The sequence below is a fragment of the Herpailurus yagouaroundi genome, unplaced genomic scaffold (genome assembly GCF_014898765.1).
Source record: "Herpailurus yagouaroundi ecotype Mexico unplaced genomic scaffold, PumYag 202, whole genome shotgun sequence".
NCBI classification, from domain to species: domain Eukaryota; kingdom Metazoa; phylum Chordata; class Mammalia; order Carnivora; family Felidae; genus Herpailurus; species Herpailurus yagouaroundi.
Window position 1 is genome coordinate 6,345,574 of NW_024412433.1, and position 23,481 is coordinate 6,369,054.

The following is a 23,481-nucleotide window of genomic DNA, read 5'->3' on the forward strand; positions in this document are numbered from 1 at the left end:
GAGAGGGAGACACAGAATCCGAAGCGGGCTCCAGGCTCCGAGCTGTCAGCACAGAGCCTGACGTGGAGCTCGAGTTCAGGAACCGCGAGATCATGACCCTGGCAGACAAAGTCGGATGCTTTACCAACTGAGCCACCCAGGCACCCCATACACTTGTTTTTTAAATTAATTGTACTAATTCTTTTAATTTCTTGGTTTTTACTGCAAGAAAATGAGATTACACCATAAGAACTAGTCTGCAATTTGCTTTCTACGTTTAACAAAACATCATTCTTTCAAGTCCATAAAAAGAGAGCTATCTTTTTTATTTTTTTTTTTTTTAATTTTTTTTTTTCAACGTTTATTTATTTTTGGGACAGAGAGAGACAGAGCATGAACGGGGGAGGGGCAGAGAGAGAGGGAGACACAGAATCGGAAACAGGCTCCAGGCTCTGAGCCATCAGCCCAGAGCCCGACGCGGGGCTCGAACTCACAGACCGCGAGATCGTGACCTGGCTGAAGTCGGACGCTTAACCGACTGCGCCACCCAGGCGCCCCAAGAGAGCTATCTTTTTTAAAACCTGCGCGATACTCTGTCATCTGTAACAAGCTTTCTTCGGCCATCCCGCAGTCAAGAGGCATCAAACGATGATCCAACAAGCATCCTTGTATATATGTCCTTAGGATAGAGTCCCAGATGCGAGAGAGCTGCCTCAAAGGTTTGTGTGTGTTTTCTTTTAATAATTCTTTTCATATCACTTTCCAGAGACTGAGAGGCAATTCACATTGCCAGCAGCGATGCCCATTTCCCAGCATCACCCCCAACACAAGAGGCTTTCTGAAATTTCTGTAGATCTCATGGGTCCTAAGCCAGCATCTCGTCGGCTTTTCTGGCCTTTCCCATCAACAAGACGGAGGCCCTTCTCGTGTGATTTCCCGCCACATGAAGTTTCCTTCTCTGAATTGCTGTTCCTCTGTCAATTTCCTATTGGATCATCTTTCTGCCATCCACCTGCAGACGCTCTTTCTACATCGGGAATTAAAAAGTCTTCGTTCATCTCCTGCCACAGTTTCCTCCAAGCTACCACTTATCATGTGACTTCACCTGAGCTTTCCTTTACCTTCAACACGTGCTGTAGGAAACCAACGGTGTTTATCTTGCCTTTCGTCGTTTCTGGGTTTCTGACTCCGACAAGGTGTTTCTCTTCCACCCCAACGTTTAACAATGATACACTATTGCTAAATTTTCTGTCTGTCTGTGCTGGGATCACATACCCAAAATGACTACCTACCTTGGGGCACCCGGGTGGCTCAGTTGGTTAAGTGTCTGACTTTTGATTTCAGCTCAGATCGTGACCTCACAGATTCGCGAGTTCGAGCCCCACATAGGGATCCACAATGATAGTGTGGCGCCTGCTTGGGATTCTCTCTCTCCCTTTCTCTCTCTCTCTCTCTCTCTCCTCCTCTCTCTCTTTCTCTCTCAGAATAAATAAACTTTAAAAAAAATGACTACCTGCCTTAAAACAACAACATACAACTGTTGCTCACACTGAAACTCAACAACAGTAGCTCACACTGAAACGACCACTGAAACCCGGTGAAACCCTCTTAAGAAAGATGAAGGGAAATGAAGATCATGATTTTCTGAAAGTATTAGGGAGAACTGCCAAAGGCAATGAAAACATTTTAGAGTCACCGTCGCATTCTCTCTTCACCTCATGAGACATGAGCCCCAAAAGAAAGTCACTCTCCTGACTCTGCTCTTATGATTTGTATTTAAACTGAAAATTGTTAAAGCAGCCACTAACTACAGGCTGAGTCCTTTAAACCCTAGAATCCAAGCCACCGAATCCCTAGAAAATAAAGACATTGGAGAGGAGCTGAACCCCACTGCATCGGTATCACGTCCACATCGTGACCCGGAAAGATGGCTACGTGGATGCCAGACGTGCAGAGTCTGGGCGTGCTGGAGGGCATTACAGGTACCTGTCTGGTGTCATAGAAACTTGCAGCACAGCTCACAGGGACTCACTCGCTGTGTTGTCGATATAGTCCCTCGAAGGCCGCACCCCCTCCAGTCCCCTATGCCCTAAGCTCTCACCTAACTTCCTCGCGGGTGGACTTCTAGGATCTTGCCCCCCCCCCGGTGCCTCCACCCCCGCCTGGTACACCGTGAACACCCGGGAAAGTCACGACCGAGCACGTGCTCAGACTGAACGCGAATGAGCCCGTACCCGAACATGGCGACGAGCAGGTTGACCAGCAGGATGTTGGTAGAGAGCATGTAGATACACACGAGGGGGATGGTGATCCACTCGGGGAACCGAGGCAGATTGTGCTCGTCCAGCTCCACACACAGCGGTTTCGACTCATTCCCAGTGAAGGTGCAGTGGGCAAAGTCGTACGTGGTACCTGCGGATGTAGAAACCAAAAGGCAACGTGAGGACCCTCTGGAGGAGGCAGTGCTACGGCGCCTGGGGTGAGGGGGTGGGGGGACACAAGACAACCTAATGAGGATGGCTTGGCGGGGGGATAGCGATGATAAAAAGCATTTGGGTTTCGAAGACACTGAGACCTGATCAACAAAACTAGCTGATGGATTGGAGGTGAGGGATGAGATCACAGGAGGGGTCAAGGATAGGATTTGCACAACTGAGTGACAGAGCCCAGATGGGGGGGGCCTTGAAAAAAGTCCCAGTCCTCACAAAGGACTAAAACTACTGGGGTGCAGTGGGACTAAAGCCACGAGGATGAAACGTACTCCCTGATGAATAATGGTGAGCACGGTGTGCAGAAGGGAAGTTAACGACAGCAAGGTGCCTTTCCGTCACGCACAGGAAAAGAGCTAAAGCCTTGGAAAAGGCTGTAGCAGAAGAGGCCAGGGCTGCCCGAGGCCACAGGGCTAATCGAGAGAACACCAGGGAGCTGAGAAATGTGACCAACAGGGCAGGGGAACATCGGGATCGCTGTGTCGTGGCAGGACCGAACACGACAAGCCCAGGCTATCGTCGGCATCACAAAGATGCTTTCGACAGCTCGTTCAACACACACGCTGGCCTGCACATGCCCCACTCCTTCCTTACGTAAGCTGGGTGTGGGCACATCCGTGCCATCCGTGCTGCCACCAACCTGCCTCCAAAAGAGAGCGGACAGTGGGCTACCGCCGGATGTTTAAATTCCAATTGCCAGTGCAAAAATTTCAGTATTGCTCCTTTTGAAATAAATGGGCTCCCAGTTATACAAGAGAGGACAACTCACAACACCTGTTCCTAAACTAGCGAGGCTTGTTGCTGTCAACTGCCACGTCGCTGTTGAAAACACAAGAAACGCTATTTTTTGAGAAGTCGAAACGTCGCAGACTACACTGCTGAACACGTCTGCAAGGCGGGCGTAAAGTCCTGCTCCAAGAAAAGGTCATGAGGGTCAGTGTTCACTCCCCGGTGTTGACTCAACGCCAGCTGTGGATCAGAGCAGGGAGCCCCGGAGGCCGGTTCCGGAAGCAACCCCCCTACCCCCGGCTGTCCCCACCCGGGCCGGGTCAGGCTCACCGTCCACGTCGCTGGGCACTTGGCCGAACATGGCCAGGTAGGGCTCGTAGATGACCGAGCGGAATATCCATCTCCAACGATGCTCGTTTTGCCTGAGGATCCCTTGCCTGGCCACGCCAAAGGCCACCATCCACACCGCAAACAGGAACAGGAAGAAGAACACGTCAATCAGCTGTCAAGGGAGGACACGAGAACAGAGTCAGGACCGTGCCCCGCGGGTGGCTCGTCTGCTCAGCTGACCACAGGGAAGGGTCGAAGTTCCAGTCACCCTGTGTTCCCCCTAATTTGCCACCTTTGGGTCTTGGGACAACTCTTTTCCGGAATTAAAACCAACGGATGTATCTTGGCTTTACGTCTCCCAACCAGCTCAGCCACAGAAACCTTCTGGATGAGAGAGCCCAGCTCGAGAGCGAAAGAGGGGCCTAATTCTGGAGCACCTGTACCTCTACTCCTCATCAGGCTTCCTTTCTTTAAATCCCTACATCGCGTCCTCGGTATTCTTTTTTTTTTTTTTTTTTAAGAAAAATTAAAAGCTGTCTTTATTAGACAAGAACGCATGGTTTAATTTCTTGTTTGACTTTTTGCACACACAGCATGACTTCATGGTGACATGGTGCCTCAGATATGCTTTGAATTAAAACCGCAAACTCAAAGGACCTCAGCGTTGGAAAGCAACCTCCAGATGAGCTAATCCAAACGCCCATCTGACTTACAGACAGAAGCACAGGAGGTTTGGGTCATCTGGAAAACAAGCTTAGGAAACCCACATCGTCAGTGGATAATCCTCTTTCTGTTGGACGTCCCTGTGAAAGGGGGCTGGTAGGGCTCGTCCTACATCTATACTGCGTGGCTACAGAATCGAAGCTCTGATCATCGCTGTGCTTCTAGCCCCCGGCACGCTTCCAGACGAACATTAACCTCCGCAGTCCGCATCTATAAGATGGGTGTAAACGTTGCACTCCTGCCTCTTCTCTGAGTTGTCCAGACTCAAATGAAAACAGCTGGTAAAGAGTGACATCTGGACAGATCGCTTCACTGGCAACACATTTAATTAGCCACTTGCTCCTACCAGCCACCTGTTAAGTTTTAAACCGGGGGAGGGCCCTGATGAAAGCACGTCAGAGACAGCAAACCTTGCCAATTGTGACCTGCCGGGGGACCAAGCCCCCCTACAGACAATTGGAGGGGTCTGGCAAGCAGAATGCGAACCACAGACCCCCTCCACTCTTACCATCCTCTGCAACATGATGATCTTGGGTCCTAAATTTCTGCTTACGGTGAAAATGTGGATCAACCTTAGAGTGAATATGATATAATCCAGGCAAAAGATCACCCGTCCGGAATACAAAGAGGTTTTATTCGAAGAGTGGAGCCTACGGAAGGAAGAGAAGCAGGGCCCGTGAGACTTTGACAAAAGAGTTCAAACTTTCGTTTTTAAGACTAACCGAACACGAAGAAACAGGGTCAGGGTGCCGAGAGTGAGTGGAAGCAGACCAAGGACAACGCGTGTCAGTCACTGAGGACCAAAGGCCCTGGTCTTCTGCCCTCGTGGCCCCCGGTGGAGCAACGACAGGGCACACAACAAGGCTTGCAGAGGTTTCTGCCACGTCCTCCTCAAACTCTACCCACTGCAAGAACGCCGTCGCATTGTCGCTAACTTCCTGGCTCCCTCGGCCACCATGACGGTCCCGGTCCCCAGCCCAGACCAGCCACTTGGGACTAGGTTCTGCCAGGTTTCCCCTAATGAGACCTCACCTCATTTGCACCAGATCATTTGACTCGCTGGCCACCTGCGAATGTGTTAATCGGGAGCCGTGTGTTTTCGCCTCCTGGAATTCTCCAGAAATCACGTCCAACCCACCATGATTCAAACGCTGAGCCCCAGCAGAAGGGAAAGGTATCGGAGGGGGAAACGGAGCTCTCACTCGCTTCAGACTGCGGAGTGAGCAACGGGTAGGCGTTCGTCCAAAGAGTCAGGCTTCTCTGCAAGGGACGCCATGTGCACAGCTCGAATACGACCACGAGCTTCGCCTTGAGGCTACTCGGGGAAGGCAGGCCCGGAGGGGTGCGGGCACGGGCGATGTGCGCCACGGTCTGGGTGTACCTCGACTTCCCTTTCATGTGGTGTGCACATTGCTTTTTGCCTTCAGCGCTGATTCCACACGGGTTTTTCTAATCATCCGCTCTGACTCTGGGAGGGCAGGCTCCATAGCCAGCATTCACGAGGCAGTTAGGTACATTTTAGAAGATTACGTGGGGAGCACCTGGGTGGCGCAGTCGGTTGAGCGTCCGACGTCGGCCAGGTCACGATCTCGCGGTCCGGGAGTTCGAGCCCCGCGTCGGGCTCTGGGCTGACGGCTCGGAGCCTGGAGCCTGTTTCCGATTCTGTGTCTCCCTCTCTCTCTGCCCCTCCCCCGTTCACACTCTGTCTCTCTCTGTCCCAAAAATAAATAAAAAACGTTGAAAAAAAAATAGAAGATTACGTGGTCCAAAAGGAACACGTTACACAACATTTCACGTGCTCATCATCCTCTGCTTCCTCCGTCACTAATCATCCCCCTCCCCAAAATTCTGCGAGCACAGAGAGAAAAACTGTGAAGAACTTTTCGATTACAGATCACCAGGAGGGAGAAGAGAGGAGACGTAACTCCATGCCGACCACGCTGGGTCTCTAAGAGGCTCAGACGGTGGCGTTTGCAGTAATCTCGAGATGGGGGGGGAGGGGAGACAGGTTGATCTTGGGCTTGAAGTAGAAGAGATCTTTTCTTCACCTCTTCACTCAAGAAAATCCAAAAAACGCCTGAAACTGGGAAAGGTGGTGAGGCCAACTTACCGAAACACAATTCCTGCTATGAAGTAAAAAAGCCCGAGTGTATCCATGACATTCCACAGGTCAGTGAAATAATTCACCCCATTCATGTACCACTGCAGCACAGAAAGGGACAGAGAGAGAGAGAGAGAGAGAGAGAGAGAGAGAGAGCATCAGCAGCTGGGAAACATCAACTGCCTCCAGATTTTTTTTTTAACGTTCACACACTTTTCCCCACATCCTTTTTGAGCCACATGTCCCATGTGCCCTGCCACGTGCCCCGTGATATTCTGGGGGGATTGGAAAGTAGGTTGCACACTTGCTGTTCCGTTACTCATGTGTTGCTGACAAAGTCAGAAAAAGGACTCATGCACCATCGCCGTTCTTTAAAGATGAACCAGAAGACAGTGAGCACAACCTGCGTGGACAAATGTGGAACACCCAAGCTGCCCAGTACAGTGGTATAAGTTGTGCATTGCACAACTGACGACTGTCGTCGTCATAGATTTGCGTATTTGTTGTAAATACTTTTTGGCACATGGCAATAAACCATCTTGATAAAAGGAATTTCTCTTTTTCTTTTATTATTTTAACGTTTATTATTGAGAGATGGAGAGAGACAGAGCACGAGCATGGGAGGGGCAGAAAGAGGGGGAGACACAGAATCCGAAGCAGGCTCCAGGTTCTGAATTGTCAGCACAGAATCTGACGCGGGGCTCGAACTCACGGACCGTGAGATCATGACCTGAGTCGACGTCAGATGCCTAACCGACCGAGCCACCCAGGCGCCCCAAGAATTTTCTTTTTTACTTTGCACACAGGTGTTCTATGCGGCACCTATGAGGACAGGTGCAGTCGCAGAAATGACTGACAGGAACAGTGTGCCTCAGGGACCCTTTCATCATGACTTGTGGGTATTGGGTATGATTTCTCAGAAGAAAACTTGTCAGGAGATAAAGAGGGAAAAGACGATCCAGTAGAAGGACAGCCCCTTGGTGATCTGTCTGCTGGGTCTGGGGGACTCCAGGGTAGTCACCTGACCCTCCCGTCCGTCCCTCTATTTCAAACCTGTTTACCGAGAGCCCACAGGATTCCAAATACCCGTGCCGGGCTCCTGGCGCACAGGATGTCCGATTAGGTGCGATGCTGATTCTCAAGGAATCCACTGGCCCCGGGGAAAGGCAGTCACTGGACATGTTTAAAATGAAACGCGGTAAGGGCTGGAGGGCTGGTGACACCAAGCCCAAGTGAGCTCAGATAAGGAAACCACCAGACTTACTTGAGCGACGCAGAAAAACATCGGCAAGGACGTGTCCTCAAAGGTACGTGGCACTTTTCAATTTCACTACGAAATCAAGCACCAGGGAAATAAAATCTCCCAGCCCCGGTTCGACCACGTTCCTCTGTGGGATGGCTGAACGCGGCGGCCCAGAAACCGCATCAGCATCCCTCACCGTCCATGCGGGCGACCCCAGTCTCACCGATGACCCGCCAAGAACCCTGATCCGGGAGGCAGATAGGAACACAGCAACCAGGTGGATCCAGTCCAGCTCGGCCTCTCAGAATCCTGGCCTGAGCCGGGGGAGAAACCCTGAACAGATCGAGCCCGGGGCTTGGAGGCACTGTTGTAGTAAGAAAGCGGGGTTTTTTGGTTTTTTTTTTTTTTTTTTTTTTAACGAACAGAGGCCTCTTTTCTGAATGGAATGACAGACAGGGGCTATACTCATCAAATACCAGAACCATATTCCAGCATATCTTTCAGGATTTGGGGATTCCATGGGCCTTAACACTGAAGGGGTGATGGAACTCATCTCGTGTTGCATAAAGATCCACAATTTGATCGATGGACGCTTGTACATACGGACTGCCTTGGTTGAAAATGTCAGTTTAGCCTATTACAGCCGTCCGCCGGGGAAGGAGACATAAGGAGAGTGCACTTTGGGATACCCAGACACAACCTGAAACAGGTAACATCCTGTCTGGTTCCGGGTTTTTCCTAACGCGTGTGAATTCGGTTCATTAAGACAGTGCCAGGATAGCAAAGCAGATTCCTGGAGGAAACCAAACTGAGGATTCCAGCCGCACGAGTCTGCAGGCAGAAGAGAAACAGCGACCCCCAGCGTTGGATTCCTTGAACGACGAGATACCCGGAGGCCATGCTCCGCAGTCTGGCTCACAGACCTCAGGGTCAGCTGTCGGGGGCGCAGAGATGGACTTGAATCTTTTCATCCCCCTCCCCGCCGCTCTCAACCCTCAGCCCGAGGCACTCCCATACATCGCCTTAACGCACACAGGATCGATGAATGAAACCGGTCCGTTCCAAAGTGATGTTTAAGAGGAAAAAGAAGAGGGGCGCCTGGGTGGCTCAGTCGGTTAAGCATCCGACTTCGGCTCAGGTCACGATCTCAGTCTGTGAGTTCGAGCCCCGTGTCGGGCTCTGTGCTGACAGCTCAGAGCCTGGAGCCTGCTTCAGATTCTGTGTCTCCCTCTCTCTGCCCCTCCCCTGCTCATGCTCTGTCTCTCTCTGTCTCAAAAATAAATAAAAACATTTAAAAAAAAAAAAAAAGAGGAAAAAGAGGAAATATTTGCCCAAAGCTGGACGCCCGCACCATCACCCTCCGTATCAAACATCACCCATTATAAACATACACAGGATAGCGGGACTGGGTCAGAGCTGTGGGCATCACCTCCTCCCAGCAGGCCCCCGGGATAACTGGGCAGTGCTTCTCCGCAGCCCACTTCGCTTCCCGAGGCTCCTGCCCCCCTGCCCACCACTCTGTCTACTCTGGGTCTCTTCCAGGGAACATGTCACACTACACCTGCCCAGGGTCCTTCTCCAAGCAAAATGCACTTGTCCTGAGCCTCCTTCGAATAAATGACTTCGTAGTTAAACGTTCATACAACTTTGGATGGAGATATTTGTGACCTAAGGACTTCTCATTTCACAGCTGCAACCCTCTAGGCCAACCTTCCAGTAAATGTAAGACTCTGGGCAGTGCTGTTCTCTCCTCGGAAACTCCCAGAAACGACCCCCGCCGATCCTCTCTAACCGGTAAAAAGCTCCGTAAGAACAGAGAGATTTGCGTGCTTGGTCTGTTGCTGTATCTCCAATGTCTAGAACAGTGCCTGGCATCTGGCAGGTGCTCAGTAAACACTTACTGAAAGGCAGGAGGCACGAATGAAGTGTTTGGCTTACGCCAAGACGTGTCTCCTTGCGTCTTCCAGCCGCCGGGCCAAGCCCCGCCCTCTCACGCAACCCAAAGTCCTGTCTCGGGCCCACGACTTCTCTAGATGCCTGGAGGAACCAGACAATGGCTGCAGCTTCTGTGCCTTCACACCATGTGGGAGTCAGGGTCAGCCTCGAGACTAGTGAAGAAATGCCTGGGAGCATGAATGAGCGAGAAAAGAACATTCCGAGAAGCAGCCACCGGCAGCACCCTCTGCTCCAAAGGACACCCTCGAGCCCCTTGATCCCGGGCTTCCCAAGTCTCCCTCGCTCTGGCCTCATGAGCCACCGTCGCGGCCCCTGCTTGCTCCCAGTCAGAGCACCGCCGTGGGACTGAATGAGGAAGACCCTGCCTCGCCAACTCACCTCTTAAAAAACATACACTCTCGGGGCGCCTGGGTGGCTCAGTCGTTTAAGCGTCCGACTCTTGATCTCAGCTCAGGTCACGATCTCACAGTTCATGAGCTCGAGCTCCGCATCAGGCGTGGAGCCTGCTTGGGATTCTGTCTCTCCTTCTCTCTCTGCCCCTCCCCTGCTTGTGCGCACACGGTGTGCATGCACTCTCTCTCTCTTTCTCCCTCTCTTTCAAAGTACACAAATAAACTAAAAAAAAATTTTTTTTTAATTAAAAAAAAAAAAAAAAAACCAGAGGTGCCTGGGTGGCTCAGTCGGTGTGGCATCCGACTTCGGCTCAGGGCTTGATCTCGCGGTCCGTGAGTTCAAGCCCCGCGTCAGGCTCTGTGCTGACAGCTCGGAGCCTGGAGCCTGCTTCCGATTCTGTGTCTCCCTCTCTCTCTGCCCCTCCCCCGCTCATGCTCTGTCTCTCTCTGTCTCAAAAATAAATAAACGTTAGAAGTTTTTTTAAAAAAATATACATTCACTTGCCAGATATACATCAACGTCATCCCTTGAGCTAAGCCCCTCTAGGTCACACATGAATACGAAGCCAATCTCTGCATTGGGGCATTTTCATGCCACTCGCTGCTGGACAACAGCAGCATATGTATGAGGAGCTGAGAAACCACACCCGGGAGCGGAGGAAAAGGAGGAAGGCACGACCCCAGAGCCCAGCCACAGCAGGCTAGGAGAAGGGAACACGCGTGACCCCACGTGGAGAGCCAGCTCAGCGCCTACAATGGCGTCAGGAGGTTCCCAGTAAAAACGGTGCTGTTCCCTTACTTCCTCACATCGGCCTGGGCCCATTGCTGCCTTAAATGTGGAACCTCCTTCCGTCTTTGCTTCTCCCGAGCAGGACATTTTCACCCCCTGGCTGCAGACACATAGTAAGTCAAAGCCAGCAAGTAAAAGACAGCTGGGAGAAAGAGCCTTTACAGAGGGGTTATGGGGTGAATCGCACCCCCCAAAATTCATACTTTGACGTCCCAACCCCCATGTACCTCGATGGGGCTGTGACCTCACGAGCCAGTACGTGGGGCCCCCAAGAGGCCGACGCGAAGTCAGAATCCTCTGCGCGTCAGCAGGACCCTGACCTGGGGAACAGTTGCCGGTAGACAGAAAGCCTGATATCTTCCCATGCGCGACACCCATGTGGGTCGTTCATGTTGCTCTAACCCCCACCTGTCCCCTATCTCCATCCCCCACCTGCACCTACGGGGCCGGGGAGGGCAGACGCAGGGCCCTGGTGCAAAGACTCCCTCCCTCCCCCCGGCCCACAGCAGACATTGAGAACTGGTCAAGACACTCGCCGGCTGAGAACAGAAACAGACTCAAATCATCCTCAGTCGAGGGCTCCTAGAAGCCACAAAAAAAGTCTATCAGACTTGGCATGATGGTTGAAACCACTTTGGGATTGCCGGACCAGGCAGCGACACTGTGAGGTCAAGGACGGCGCTCTATGGCCCTCCGAATCTCTTGTGACACCTGCCGTAGCATCGCGTAAACATAAGCACCGAGGCCATGCTTCCTGAGTGGGTATGATGTTGGGTCTGGGCTCAGAAAGGGGGCGACAGAAGTGACAGCCACAGCACTGCTCTCAGATCATCACTAAGTCTGAAAGGGTTTCCTGGGACTTTTCATAACGGTTTAGGGACAGCATCACCCTTGCCATCAACGCTTATCTGTCCAACAATTACCAAGGGAGCACCTGCTCTGTGCCAGGCATGGGCTACAGCTTTGGACTGAGTGGTGGGGAGAGGATACCACAGGACGCAGATCCCAAAGAAACTGCAGAAAAGCACCATGAATAATTCACACGCACTCCCTGAACTCCACGGGGACTTCTATGACTTTCTAACACTGTCACTCTGACACGCTGGGCATTAAGATGCTCTTAGCTTGAAAGTCCCCCCATCTCCCCTGCCTCCCTTGATGACGGTAATGGCAGGCGTGGGTTTGCAGTCCAAGGTCAATCTTCTCTTTGAACACATTCCCAATCCTGAGTAATTCATTTCCATCAACTAACATTAATCAGCAAGGAGCGAGCTTGGTGCTAAGAAGTCTCACCGGAGGGCTGTGATATTGAAAGGGCCCCGTTTACTTTAGGAAAACCATGACTTTGGAACCTCGGAAGCAACTTCTGCTCCTCGCTGGCTTGGGGAAGACAGCACCTACTGAGCAAAGGAGGAGGGGCCCCACGTGGGGACGGTCCTACCTGTCTTACTTCATCGCAGAACAGGACAAAGACCAGGGCGTAGAGGACCAGCTCGGGGGAGTGTGGCACCGAGTGAAAATCCATGAGCAGCACGTAGGCAAACAGCAGGAGGAAGGCGATGTAGAAGACCACGTTCCAGGCAAAGACCACAAAGGGGGAGGTGAAGAACGCCACGTAGTACCACAGAACCTTCTTGTGCTTGTCGATGGGCTTCTTCCTGGACCAAGAGGTAAGAGCACCGCCATCACCGTCCGAAGCATCGCGGCCTGCGGGGGCCTCGGACCCACGGCCGGGGGAAGGGGAGCCAGATTGACCCCGCCAACACTCAGCCCTTGGCATTTCAGGATTAACAAATCCGAGTTCTGCCTTGGATACTGAAGACGTAACTCTATCTCCAACTGTTTGGAATCAAACCCGGGAAAAGCCAGAGAAGATTCCCAGCCCTACTGTGTAGGGCATGCTGCCTACAGTCCCATCATACATTCCAGGCTTTATAATCCTTTACCTAAGGATTTACCTAAGGATACGTGCACACACACACTCTCTCTCTCTCTCTCTCTCTCTCTCTCTCTCTCTCTCTCTCACCTGTCATCATATGTCTCAGTTTCATACCTAAATGATACAAAGCCACAGCCAACCAAGGGTATAATAAACAAACACAGGATAATCTTCCAATTCTTGGTGTCTCGGGAGATCTCTCCATACCACTGCTTGGAAAGAAAATTCTACAAGGAGACAGAGACAGAGGACACGAGTCCTTATTAATGCAGCGAAATGCAGGATGGTTTGTAACCTTTCTTCCCAACCCTCACACCCCCTCAAAAGAAATAACTCTCCAAATCAAGGTCCTATCCTTTTATATTAGTTACCTGGACTCTGAGGGGCTTCGATAAAATGATTCACGAGTGCGTTTGATTGTCAACCCTTTCCTGACTTGGGTTCTGTGAACTTTAACGCTTATTTATTTTTGAGAGAGATAGAGAGACACAGAGCGTGAGCGGGGGAGGGGCAGACAGAGAGGGAGACAGAATCTCAAGCAGGTTCCAGGCTCCGAGCGGTCAGCACAGAGCCCGACGCGGGGCTCAAACCCACGAACTGGGAGATCATGATCTGAGCCGAAGCCGGAAACTTAACTGACTGAGCCACCCAGGCGCCCCAAGGTTCTGTGAACTTTAAAATAGAAGTTGTGTGAGTCCAAATTCCCTAAAGCCATGATTTTTAACCACTTCTAATTCTTCTTAAGTTTAAACAAGTGTCCTTCTAGCGCCTTCCTTCCCCCTGATTGCAAATCCACACACCCGTCCAGCGCCACCTGCAGGACCCCCGGGGTTATTTCCGGAGGCGGATAGGTGACAGGAAGGGGGAGACAGTGGGCATCACAGCATCACTCGGAGTCGTAATGCATGGATAAGCTTCTCCCAGACTGTGCCAACCCCTGAGAGGTGGGACGGGGGCCCCCCAAGAATGTGGCAATGAGAAACCTCAGGTCGCCTCTGGGAGCCACACCTCACATCAACACAAAAGGGCCAGTGTAGACCGGTCCTCATCAAAGGAACACACAGCTTCAAAAAAGGCCTTTGTTAGTCAGGAGGGGATTGGCGCTGGCTGGGAGGCTCAGGGCCTGTGTGCCCCACCAGACCTTCCATCTGAGAGAAGCCGCTTCCCCCCGGGGAGCCCGCCATGCTCTGCCGGGCAGCTGCAGCCAGGAGTGTGCCCGGCCCAGGAGGGGCAGCCGCAGCAGAGGACGGCCTGCAGCTGCTGGGCGAACACCAGCTGGCTTGTGCCCACGGGGGCCACACCAGGGCAGGCTCCCTGCGGCCCCCACAAGTCCCGCAGGGTTGAGCCCTGTTGATCAAGGCGACAGCGTGCTCCTTAGCGTACCTGTGTCTGCCTCCTTCCCTCGCCCCTCTCACCGTCCCCACCACCCCGTGCACTTCCTGGGTTCACCACCAGAACGAACTACTTGCATTTAAATCCTTGCTTTGGGGCCTCTCCCTCAGGGAGCCGGACAAAGACAGGTCATACCTGTCCAGCCCTCCGCACCCTCGCATTCCTGCCGAGGGGACGAGCACAACCAGCGGCACCGCTAGGTCCCCAGTCACGGGAGGCTCCTCCCTAGCTCAGCCTCCACGGCCACCAGCAAATTCGGACCCCAGGCAGCAGCCTGCACACAGGAAGCCAGCTCCCTGGGCCCACGTGTCTGGCAGCGAGATTTCTCGCGAACATTAATGGATCAGCCTCTGGTTGAAACCCCTGGGACTGGAAAACTTGGAACAAGAGCAAGAGGCAGCCTCCCCCAGGCCCAAAGCTCTGGGGGCACCAGCAAGGTGAGGCCTGAGGTCAAAGGCGGGTGAGCTGAGCGCGGCCCCACCTCCGCATCCAGCCCCGCCTCCAGGCCATCCTGCCCCCAGGGCTGGCCTCACTCTCCCCCCCCCGTTGTGGTGCAGACCCTCAAACAGCAATAAATAGCAAGACTCTTCCTTTGTGCCTTCCTGGTCACCGATGACTGTCGCCCTTTACTCTGGCTTAGCTGTAGCCGCCTACGGGTTTTGGGTTGTTTTTCCCACAAACGCTTTGCTAACTTTGCTAATCATCGGTTGCACGGTGTAACGGAAAGTCCACCTGACAGACAATCAACACGGATTCAAGCCTCAGCTCTGCTACTTCTGGCCGTGCGACCGGGAGAATGTTCCAGAACCTTTTCTGAGCTGTTGCGTCCCTATCAGCAGAATGGGATGACCTCCACCTCCGCACGTGCTGTGAAGGCAAAACGTGGTCACGCGCATCATGTGTATGACAGGTAAGGGTGAGCCCGCCCACGTCTCCCCTGCCCCCCCCCTTCACACCCGGGCCCCTCCAACTGGGATTGTGGTGGGGGAAAAACCTCCCCTCGGCGACCGGAGACGCCAAGTGCAAACGGCCGGTGGAAGTCGGTGCAGAAAACCTCTAGTTAGGCCTCACCCAGTTCGAGCTGGTTCCTCTAAGTGCGGCTCCTACCAAGAATAACTGTGACAGCATCCGCCGAAATAAAGGGCCGGCACCTGTCACATCCCGCCTCCCCAACCCTCACGGCAACCTTCCTTTACAGAGGAGGAAACTGAGGCTCAGAGGGCTCGCGTGCTTTGACCCATCACCACGCACATAATTAGGGATCCGGTGGGTGGAGACCCAGGCGCGGGATCTGGGGACCCAGCCCTCCTCCCTTAAGGTGCAGCGCCGCCCAGCGCTTGGCGGAAAGTCAAAGAACGTTCTCTCTCCTGCACTGTCTCTGGAAGCAGGGGTCTCTACCCACGTCTATGTGCTGCCACCTCCTGGAGCGTCACTCAACTTCCCCTGCCGGCTTCTCCATGGGAGGCGATGGTTTTGTTTTAACGCGGCGCGCGCGGACAGCACCTGGCGGAAAAGGCCCACCTCTGGCGGCGACGTTGGGCGACGGCGCGCCGTTTACCTGGACGCCAGGCTGGGCGATGAAGTGCTGGTCCGTCGCCTCCACCGCCAGCTCCAGGCAGTTGCTGCCGCCCCAGGCTTCACAGGAGTACACCAGCAGCTGCTCGGCCAGGTCCTCGTCGCTGCTGTAGCACTCCGTGAACAGCTCTGCGGGGACAGTGTCGCCAGAGGGAGGGGGGCTGCGCGCGGGGCCGGCGGAGGCGCACACAGCTCCCGCCCCGCCCCCCACACCCCAGCCTTGACTTTGCGCGGAGCCTGGTTCCCAGCAGGCTTCCGGAACGCCAGCGCAAGGCACCACGTCGTCTCCCACCCAACAGAGGGGCTCTCGAGGCACACCAGGCCCAGCGCCGCCCTTGACGCGGCAGGTGTCCGCACGCGCCCCCTGAACCGAGCGGCGCTGAACAGGCAGCCCCCCGCCTTGGGTGGGGCTCAGCAGAGGGGCTGCGGACCCTCTGCTTCCTCTTCACCTACGCCCCCATCCCGTTTACCTCCTGGGCCTCCTTGGTGACGGCTCTTCGCAGACAGGGCCCCGTGCCAAACCACGACGACCACGACAAAAACCATGAGGAAGTGGAAGAAACACTGACCTACCGCATCAAAGCCGTTCTTACACGTTGAGACCCAACCAGAGAACCCGGGGAATAAATCCGTGCGGGGAATTTTTCAAAAGTCAAAACCCTAGGATCCCTCCTCTGAAGTCTATCAGAAATAAACAGACTCTCCTCGCAATTTTAATGTATTAAAAGAAAGCATCGGACACCCTTCGGCCAACACAGAGAAGCCAAAGTCACGAGCGTCTGTTCGTTACCTAAGACAAGGGACAAACGTGTGCGTTTTGCGACGGGCCACATGGCCAACTGAAAACCCTCAAGTGAAACGGGAAGAAAAACCAAGCAGGTCCAAACTGTCTGTTGGTGGGAGGCAACTGTTCTGGGTCGCTCACGTTCCTGCATGGTCTGGACCTTCTTCTTTTTTTTTTTTTTTTTTTAATGTTTATTTATTTTTGAGAGAGAGAGACAGACATGAGCTGGGAAGGGGCAGGGAGAGAGGGAGACACAGAATCCAAAGCAGGCTCCAGGCTTTACGCTGTCAGCACAGAGCCCAACACGGGGCTTGAACTCATGGACTGTGAGATTCTGACCTGAGCCGAAGTCGGACACTTAACCGACTGAGCCCCCAGGTGCCCTAGTCTGGATCTTCTCAGCAGAAAGCACTGCTTTGTTCAAGAATGACCGAACAGCAGACAGAAGACAGGCATTCCAGAAGGGCAATGCTTAGCAATGCCTCTCTGTTCCAGGTAATGAACAGTCGCACCCTGGAGGGGAGCATGGGAAGGTCACCCGCAGCCCCAGTAGAAGCCCCAACCCTCCTAAACTTTGGGGAGCTGCACCGTAGGCAACAGCAGCCCGTAATCATGTCACTCCAGGGGAATGAAGGCACGAGGAACCGACCCAAGATTCTGGTCTGGCTGCTGCCTTGGCCATTAGCAAAAAACCATCTGTGTCCCTGACCCAGGGGTTTGGGGTCTTATCTGTAGGTTGCAGGCAGGCAACTTGATAACCTGCAAGTCGGATAAAAATCTCAGATCTGTCACAGCGTCTCGACAGCATCCAAAAAGACTCCTCCCCTGCCCCCCAATTCCCTGCGGTGCTGAGTTTCTTAGACTTGGCCTGGGCGCGGCTCTGGCGGTTGTGGGAGGAGACCGCCCACATTTCCTGCATCCAACCTTGGACAAGTCAGTAAGCGCCAGGGCCGAAAGGACTATGGCTTTGGCCACAGCACGCGCACCCCTGACCGTGTGGTCTGCAGCCCCGAAATCAGGCCAGATAAGGGAGCCTGGACGTGCCGTTGACCTCTGCCACCCGTGGGTGCTACAGGCACGTGCGTGCCTCCTGCCACACGGACGCCCGCCATGGTGCCCCACTCCCGGAGACTCACCAACTGCACGGGTCTCGTACTCATTGGCCAGCTCCTCGGACTCCCCTGCCGCATTGATGTCATTCTTCACCTTGGCCAGAGTCTTCAGAAGCTTGCTGGCTCCCAGGGCTGCCAGGGTGCAGCCCCTGGTCTTTCAGAGGGGCGGGTAATGTTAGTTAGTTCCTTATCCCTTCAAGTGGTCAAGTCAACATTAACGTCAGACAAGGACAGACTCATGGCAAGAGCAGGAAATGGCAAAATCTGAACGGTTCATGATGATTCAAAGTCAAATTTGCAATATACACAAAACACTGTCGACCCTGAAGGCACTCCCAGTCTTGAATGTGGAATTGGCATCTAAAAGGAAAATATCAAGCTAAATGCCAAGAGAAACTGACGGCCTAAGGCCCAACGGCCCGGCCGCCGCACTGCGTGTAGCAGCTGAAAGGGAAGAGAGGACTGAGCATGCGGGAGAGCTGACGATGGGGTTAGCAGGCCTTGCAGAGTTAACACCCATCTTCGTGCTCCAATAACGGAGAACGTCTCTTCTCCGCAACTGAACACGAGCCGTTACGTGCGAAACCACAAGGACAAATCTCAGCAAGCTTCCCAAAGCAGAATTTACACGAGCCCTCCTTCCTATCCCTGATGCCATAAAGGCAGAAGTTACTTTTTCAAACTAAACTTAAAAACTGCATCCACTTGGAAAACAATCCCGCACCTGCGCACACGGGAGAAGCGAGAGCCTCCTGGGTTGCCCACCCAGCACAGCTACCTTCCAGGAAGGTACCTCCCCCCTCCCAAACACCCCTCCGTCGCCACGGAAACAGAGGCGCAACCATGTCCACCCGAGGTAAGACATTCCGTCGTGTTGATGACGTTTCAGATTAGGCGTGTGAGTTTCGAGGTCAGAAGGACCACAGCAAAGCATGCATTTGGAGTAAATTTGGCAGGGGGCCCAGACATTTACCTGCTCCCAAATGACCTTGGAAAGTTCCTTCTTGTTCTGAAGAATGGCCCAGATGAAGAGTGCTTGCAGGGGGTGTCGAGTTATAGGAGACACGTCCTGGGAGGAGATAGAACATGTGGTCAGCACACAAATGGGAGATCCCTTTCGTAGATACGCCGGCGTGAGGATGGAAGCAGGTGCCAGGATGCCCCAGGGGAGCACCCCACGTTTGGAGGGCTCTGTATGTTAGTGTATGAATCCAGTGTAACAGCACAGAGGTGCGATTTTCATCACGGCGACTCACCGGGTAGGACGATCTGACAGTCTCTTACCTATCATCGAAGACGGAGTATGACTAGACAGAAAAGCACAAAGGGCAGGAGTATGTCTGACAGCAATGTAAAAACTGAACAGCTTCTGACAGCCTGAAGCATTCCTTCCCATCACAGAAATCCGTTTCTTATCTACAAGAGTCGCTCGAACTAAAATCTAACTTTCCCACAGTTTAAGTTCAATTATTATGACATAAAACCACGCTTCTGTCTTTGGAGTGTTATTCAAACTTCCAATTCCTAACACATTCACCAGCTCCTCTCCACAATTCCGGATCTCTCAATGGAAACTTTTCAGATGGAAAATAACTAACCGTCTATAACTTCCCTACGGGTTTAACCAAGATCCAAAATGCTTCAGGCAGGATTACGGATATCGCAGAGGGTTTTAACATAAACAGTGTCAAAAAGAAGCTTTCTTTCTTTTTTTTTTTAAATGTTTTTAAGTGTATTTATTTATTTTGAGAGCGTGAGTGGGGCAGGGGAAGAGAGAGAGGGAGAGAGAGAGAGAATCCCATGCAGGTTCCAGGCTGCCAGCACAGAACCCGACTCGGGGCTTGAACTCATGAAACCGTGAGATCGCGACCTGAGCAAAACCAAGAGTCAGACATTTAACCGACTGAGCCGCCCAGGCCCCCCAAACAAGCTTTCTGGACACTTCTGATTCCTTCAAACACCTAGCTCATTTAGATTTTTGCAGTGCACATGTATATACATACACAATTCATAGAATTATAGGAGATAATGACTTCGTTTGAGTTTCCCCAGAAGCAATCAAGAATTTGAGACGAGTAGTCAATCTGAGAAGTGATCCCAGGGAAACCCATAGGAGAGTGAGGAATAAGATCGGAAAAGAAAGAACGAACGAGAAGGGTGTGTTATCAACAAGTTGTCACTGTAGGTAACTAGAGATCACTACCACTAGGGAGTCCTGGGAGCCAGTGTAGAACACATGACTCAGAATTAGCTCCTCCAGGGGTGCCTGGCGGCTCAGTCGGTTAAGCATCCGACTCTTGATTTCAGCTCGGGTCCTGATCTCACAGTACATGAGATTGAGCCCCACACGAGTCTCTGCACTGACAGCTTGAAGCTTGCTTGGGACTCTCTCTCCCTCTTTCTCTGTCTCTTTGCCCCTCCTGTGCTCCCTTTGTCCCTCTCAAAATAAAAATAAATAAACATTTAAAAAAAAAAAAAAGAATTAGCTCCTCCAAATGGGGAGGGAGCTGGGATATTTATACACCAACCGCTGGCAGTCACGGGGCCCCAAGCAAACCTATGGCAAAGAGTAGCAGGTGCTGACAGTTGGAAACAGAGCCTGCCTGTGGTCAAGAAGAGAGAGGCCTGAGAGAATTCAGGTGCATCGACAACAGCCTCCCAGATGAAAACCTGGATTATCCCTTTGGAAATAATCACTGCCTCTTCTGTCTACACACGAACACCTGGCAGTCCCTCACATGGGCAATCCATCATGCCCAAGAGGCTGAGACATGAACAGGGGCCATTCACCTTTCCCTCTTCCTTGTTAGACGCCTTCAGACAGTGTGTGTGCCACACCAAGCTTTGCAGTTAAGAAAAACTGCGACAGTGATTTGAAATATAGCACAGAGCTTAAAGCAAGATATCAGACGACCCAGCAGGTAGACTCATGATCTTAAGGAAAGGCAGTAGCAAAAATTAACCACGCCAACATGTTAGCTACTTTATGGCGGCAAGGGGAGACGTGAGAGAGGGGGAGGTTGAGATATTTTTCGAAGGAAGACGCAAAAGCGGACAACCGCCCTGGTACGTACGTGAAGCTCTACGTCTATCTCGTCCCTGCTATTTCTGTCTTCCTTCCGGAAGCCTCTTCGGAAGTTAGCTACCAGTTTCCAGACAAACGTGAGGAGGGCGTCATTATAGGAATTCTTGGCAATCTGCAGGTTCCGATACACAAGGGTGCTGAAGTGGTTGGAGAAGAGCTCGGTGAGGACGTCGTTGGTGAGAAACTTCCGCAGGTTCAAACCATTCTCCAGGAAGAGGCGGACGAACTTGGGTCTGTCCTTTATGAGAGCCGTAAACATGACCTCTTGAAGGTCAGCAGACTACGGAGAAAGCAGAGCAAGGACTCAGACCCCGAGGCCACTGAGGGAAACACGAAGCGTTTTCTTTCTCAACCACATCACATTTCCAGCCACCAAGTAACAGTACCTTCAACTTGTTTTTAATCCTGTCTGGGGGAATACGTTTTATCTTTTCAGCTCTAATACAACATTGGATTATAGCCCAAATAGACGGGGAAGCGACGAGGTGGAATATTGGGCTTGGATGTGGGTGTGCAGGTGGTTTGGCCTCTTGCTATGGCGGAGTAGAGATGACCGTGTCGGTCAGGAATTTATCGCGGTGCCTGGCACGGCAGAAGTCCTCCGAGGCAGTGTAGTTCACACCGTTTCTCTGAAGTCTACGCTAGACATTGATTGTGAGCCAACCACCGGCACCTTGGAACCCTCCCGTTGCCCAGCAAACCACACATGACCAGGCCAATGGCTGTGGGACACTTGACAAGTACACCTGGTCATTATTTACCTTTACCCCCACTCTCTGGGCCCTCTGATAAACCTATCCCATGGGAGCTTAGGGAGACTCTTATTAAAGATAATTCATGTTTACGTCAGACCCAAACCAGTGGATGACAGGCCACTGTAGCGTCCGGATATGTTCCGCCTGTCCTCCAGAATAGATCCTACAATGTGATTCTGTTGCCAACGTGACAGTTTAGAAGGCTCTTAAAAACCCACACACTTCCGGGGTGCTTGGGTGGCTGAGTCGGCTGAGCATCTGACTTTGGCTCGGGTCATGATCTCACGGTTTCTGGGCTCAAGCCCCGCGTCGGGTGCTGCACTGATAGTGTGGATAGTGTGGAGCCTGCTTGGGATTCTCTCTCTCTCTCCCTCTCTCACTGCCCCTCCTCCACTCCTGCTGTCTCTCTCTCTCTCTCTCAAAATAAATAAGTAAATATTAAAAAAAAAAATATCCACACATTTCCAGCACTAAAATCCAGATTTAGAAGTGAAAACCAGAAAGCCTGACAACACAGAGAACCATCAGCCAGAGCCAAGTGACAGCTGCTCCCGGGGACCTGGAGACTCCAGTCCCCAATGTTCCGGCCACTCCTCATTACTGTCCGCCCAGCCCACTTCCCTCATGATGCTTTTCTGACCCCAGTTTGGGGGAATATCCTCTGCCAAGGGCGGCATTAACCGTTTCTGTTTCTGTCTCATGTTGGGCCTCTGGGGATCACACGTTGCCTGGAGACAGACCTGCCAAGTGGCCCCTGAGTCCCCACGCTGTGGCTCGAAGGGGAAGGGAGGCCTGCCCCGGGCCAGCACGAGACAGCTACACCTTCTCCTCTGTCCTCAAGGCACGTGTTCCTTTGCCCAGCACCTCCCGTATCCTTCCAATCATTGCCTTTCCCTCAGTCACACGCTTGATAGGACAGGGTCCCCAGACTTCAGTCAGAGTCACCTTCTGAAAACACAGGTGGCTAGAGACCATCTTAGAATGTCTGCTTTAGCAAGTCGACACGGAGCCTGACAAGCTGTGTCGCTAACTACCAAGTCCCCAGGTTATGCCCACGCTGCCACTGGTCCGGGGACCACACTTTGAGAACCGCTGGAATACGAGGAAAGAGAAAAGCTTTGCAGTCAGACACGTCTTTGTTTCCAAATCCAAATCTAGGTGACCTAGATGGGTCACCTAGAACAAGGCCGTGTCTCCGAGCCTCAGTTCACTCTTCTGTACAATAGGTGTTTGCAGGGATGAAACCAGCTAACATAGGTCAAGATCTTTACAGGGGCGTGTGGGTGGCTCAGTCGGTTAAACGTCCAACTTCAGCTCAGGTCATGATCTCTTGGTTTGTGGGTTTGAGCCCTGCATCAGGCTCTGTGCTGACAGCTCAGAACGTGGGGTCTGTTTCGGATTCTATGTCCTTCTCTCTCTGTCCCTCCCTGGCTCATTCTCTCTCTCTCTTTCTCGGTCTCTCAAAAATAAATAAGCATTGAAAAATTTTTTAAAATATATATATGTCTTTTCAGAGACTTGAGGGCAGAGCAGGCCCTCCAAAACCCATCAGTAACTCTTGATCCTGTGGTACCCATGGAGGCCTGGATTATTAACCAGCAAAATGAGATCGTCCCTGCGATGGGTTGGTGTGAGGGACAAATAAACAAACACCACGAGACTGCTTTGTGCGCTGTAAAAGGTTACACCAACATTACCATTATGCCAAAGGCTTTGGCTTATTTTTAAACAGATTCTTAGGTAGTGTTTAATATGTGCCACTGTTCTAAGTGCTTCAGAAACATCATCCGATTTAATTGCCGTAAGAATCCAATGAGGTAGACGCTATCATTATCACCTCCGTTGACGGATGAGCGGTGGGTGCTGTGCTGGTAAATGTCTGCCAATCGCATCTCTGTGGGGGAAGTAGGCGCTCATTTGTGGTCGTTTTCAATTCCTGTGGTGTCAATGCTCCCACTGTGCCCGATTTCCAGGCACCAGTGTGATCTCACTGAACGCAAAATTGGGAGCAGGGAGAAGAAGCACATCACTGTCTCGAATTTCCAGCATGAAGAGACGGCAGACGTGATCAACCTCCAGAGCACAGATGATAGAAATGCAGTCAAAT

The 23,481-nt window shown here is 52.4% G+C and overlaps 1 protein-coding gene across 1 annotated transcript in view; it reads right to left on the reverse strand.

The window, feature by feature from the left end:
- TRPM8 (transient receptor potential cation channel subfamily M member 8) overlaps window positions 1-23,481 on the reverse strand; it is a 96,190-nt gene that overhangs the window by 26,070 nt on the left and 46,639 nt on the right. Inside the window, exons 12-21 of the mRNA XM_040450613.1 lie at window positions 20,609-20,899; window positions 18,508-18,603; window positions 17,559-17,688; window positions 15,622-15,767; window positions 12,786-12,898; window positions 12,174-12,390; window positions 6,361-6,452; window positions 4,759-4,900; window positions 3,528-3,699; window positions 2,214-2,391 (exon numbers count right to left, since the gene is read on the reverse strand). Of these exons, the coding sequence (XP_040306547.1) occupies window positions 2,214-2,391; window positions 3,528-3,699; window positions 4,759-4,900; window positions 6,361-6,452; window positions 12,174-12,390; window positions 12,786-12,898; window positions 15,622-15,767; window positions 17,559-17,688; window positions 18,508-18,603; window positions 20,609-20,899 (1,577 nt within the window). The remainder of the gene's footprint in view (window positions 1-2,213; window positions 2,392-3,527; window positions 3,700-4,758; window positions 4,901-6,360; window positions 6,453-12,173; window positions 12,391-12,785; window positions 12,899-15,621; window positions 15,768-17,558; window positions 17,689-18,507; window positions 18,604-20,608; window positions 20,900-23,481) is intronic.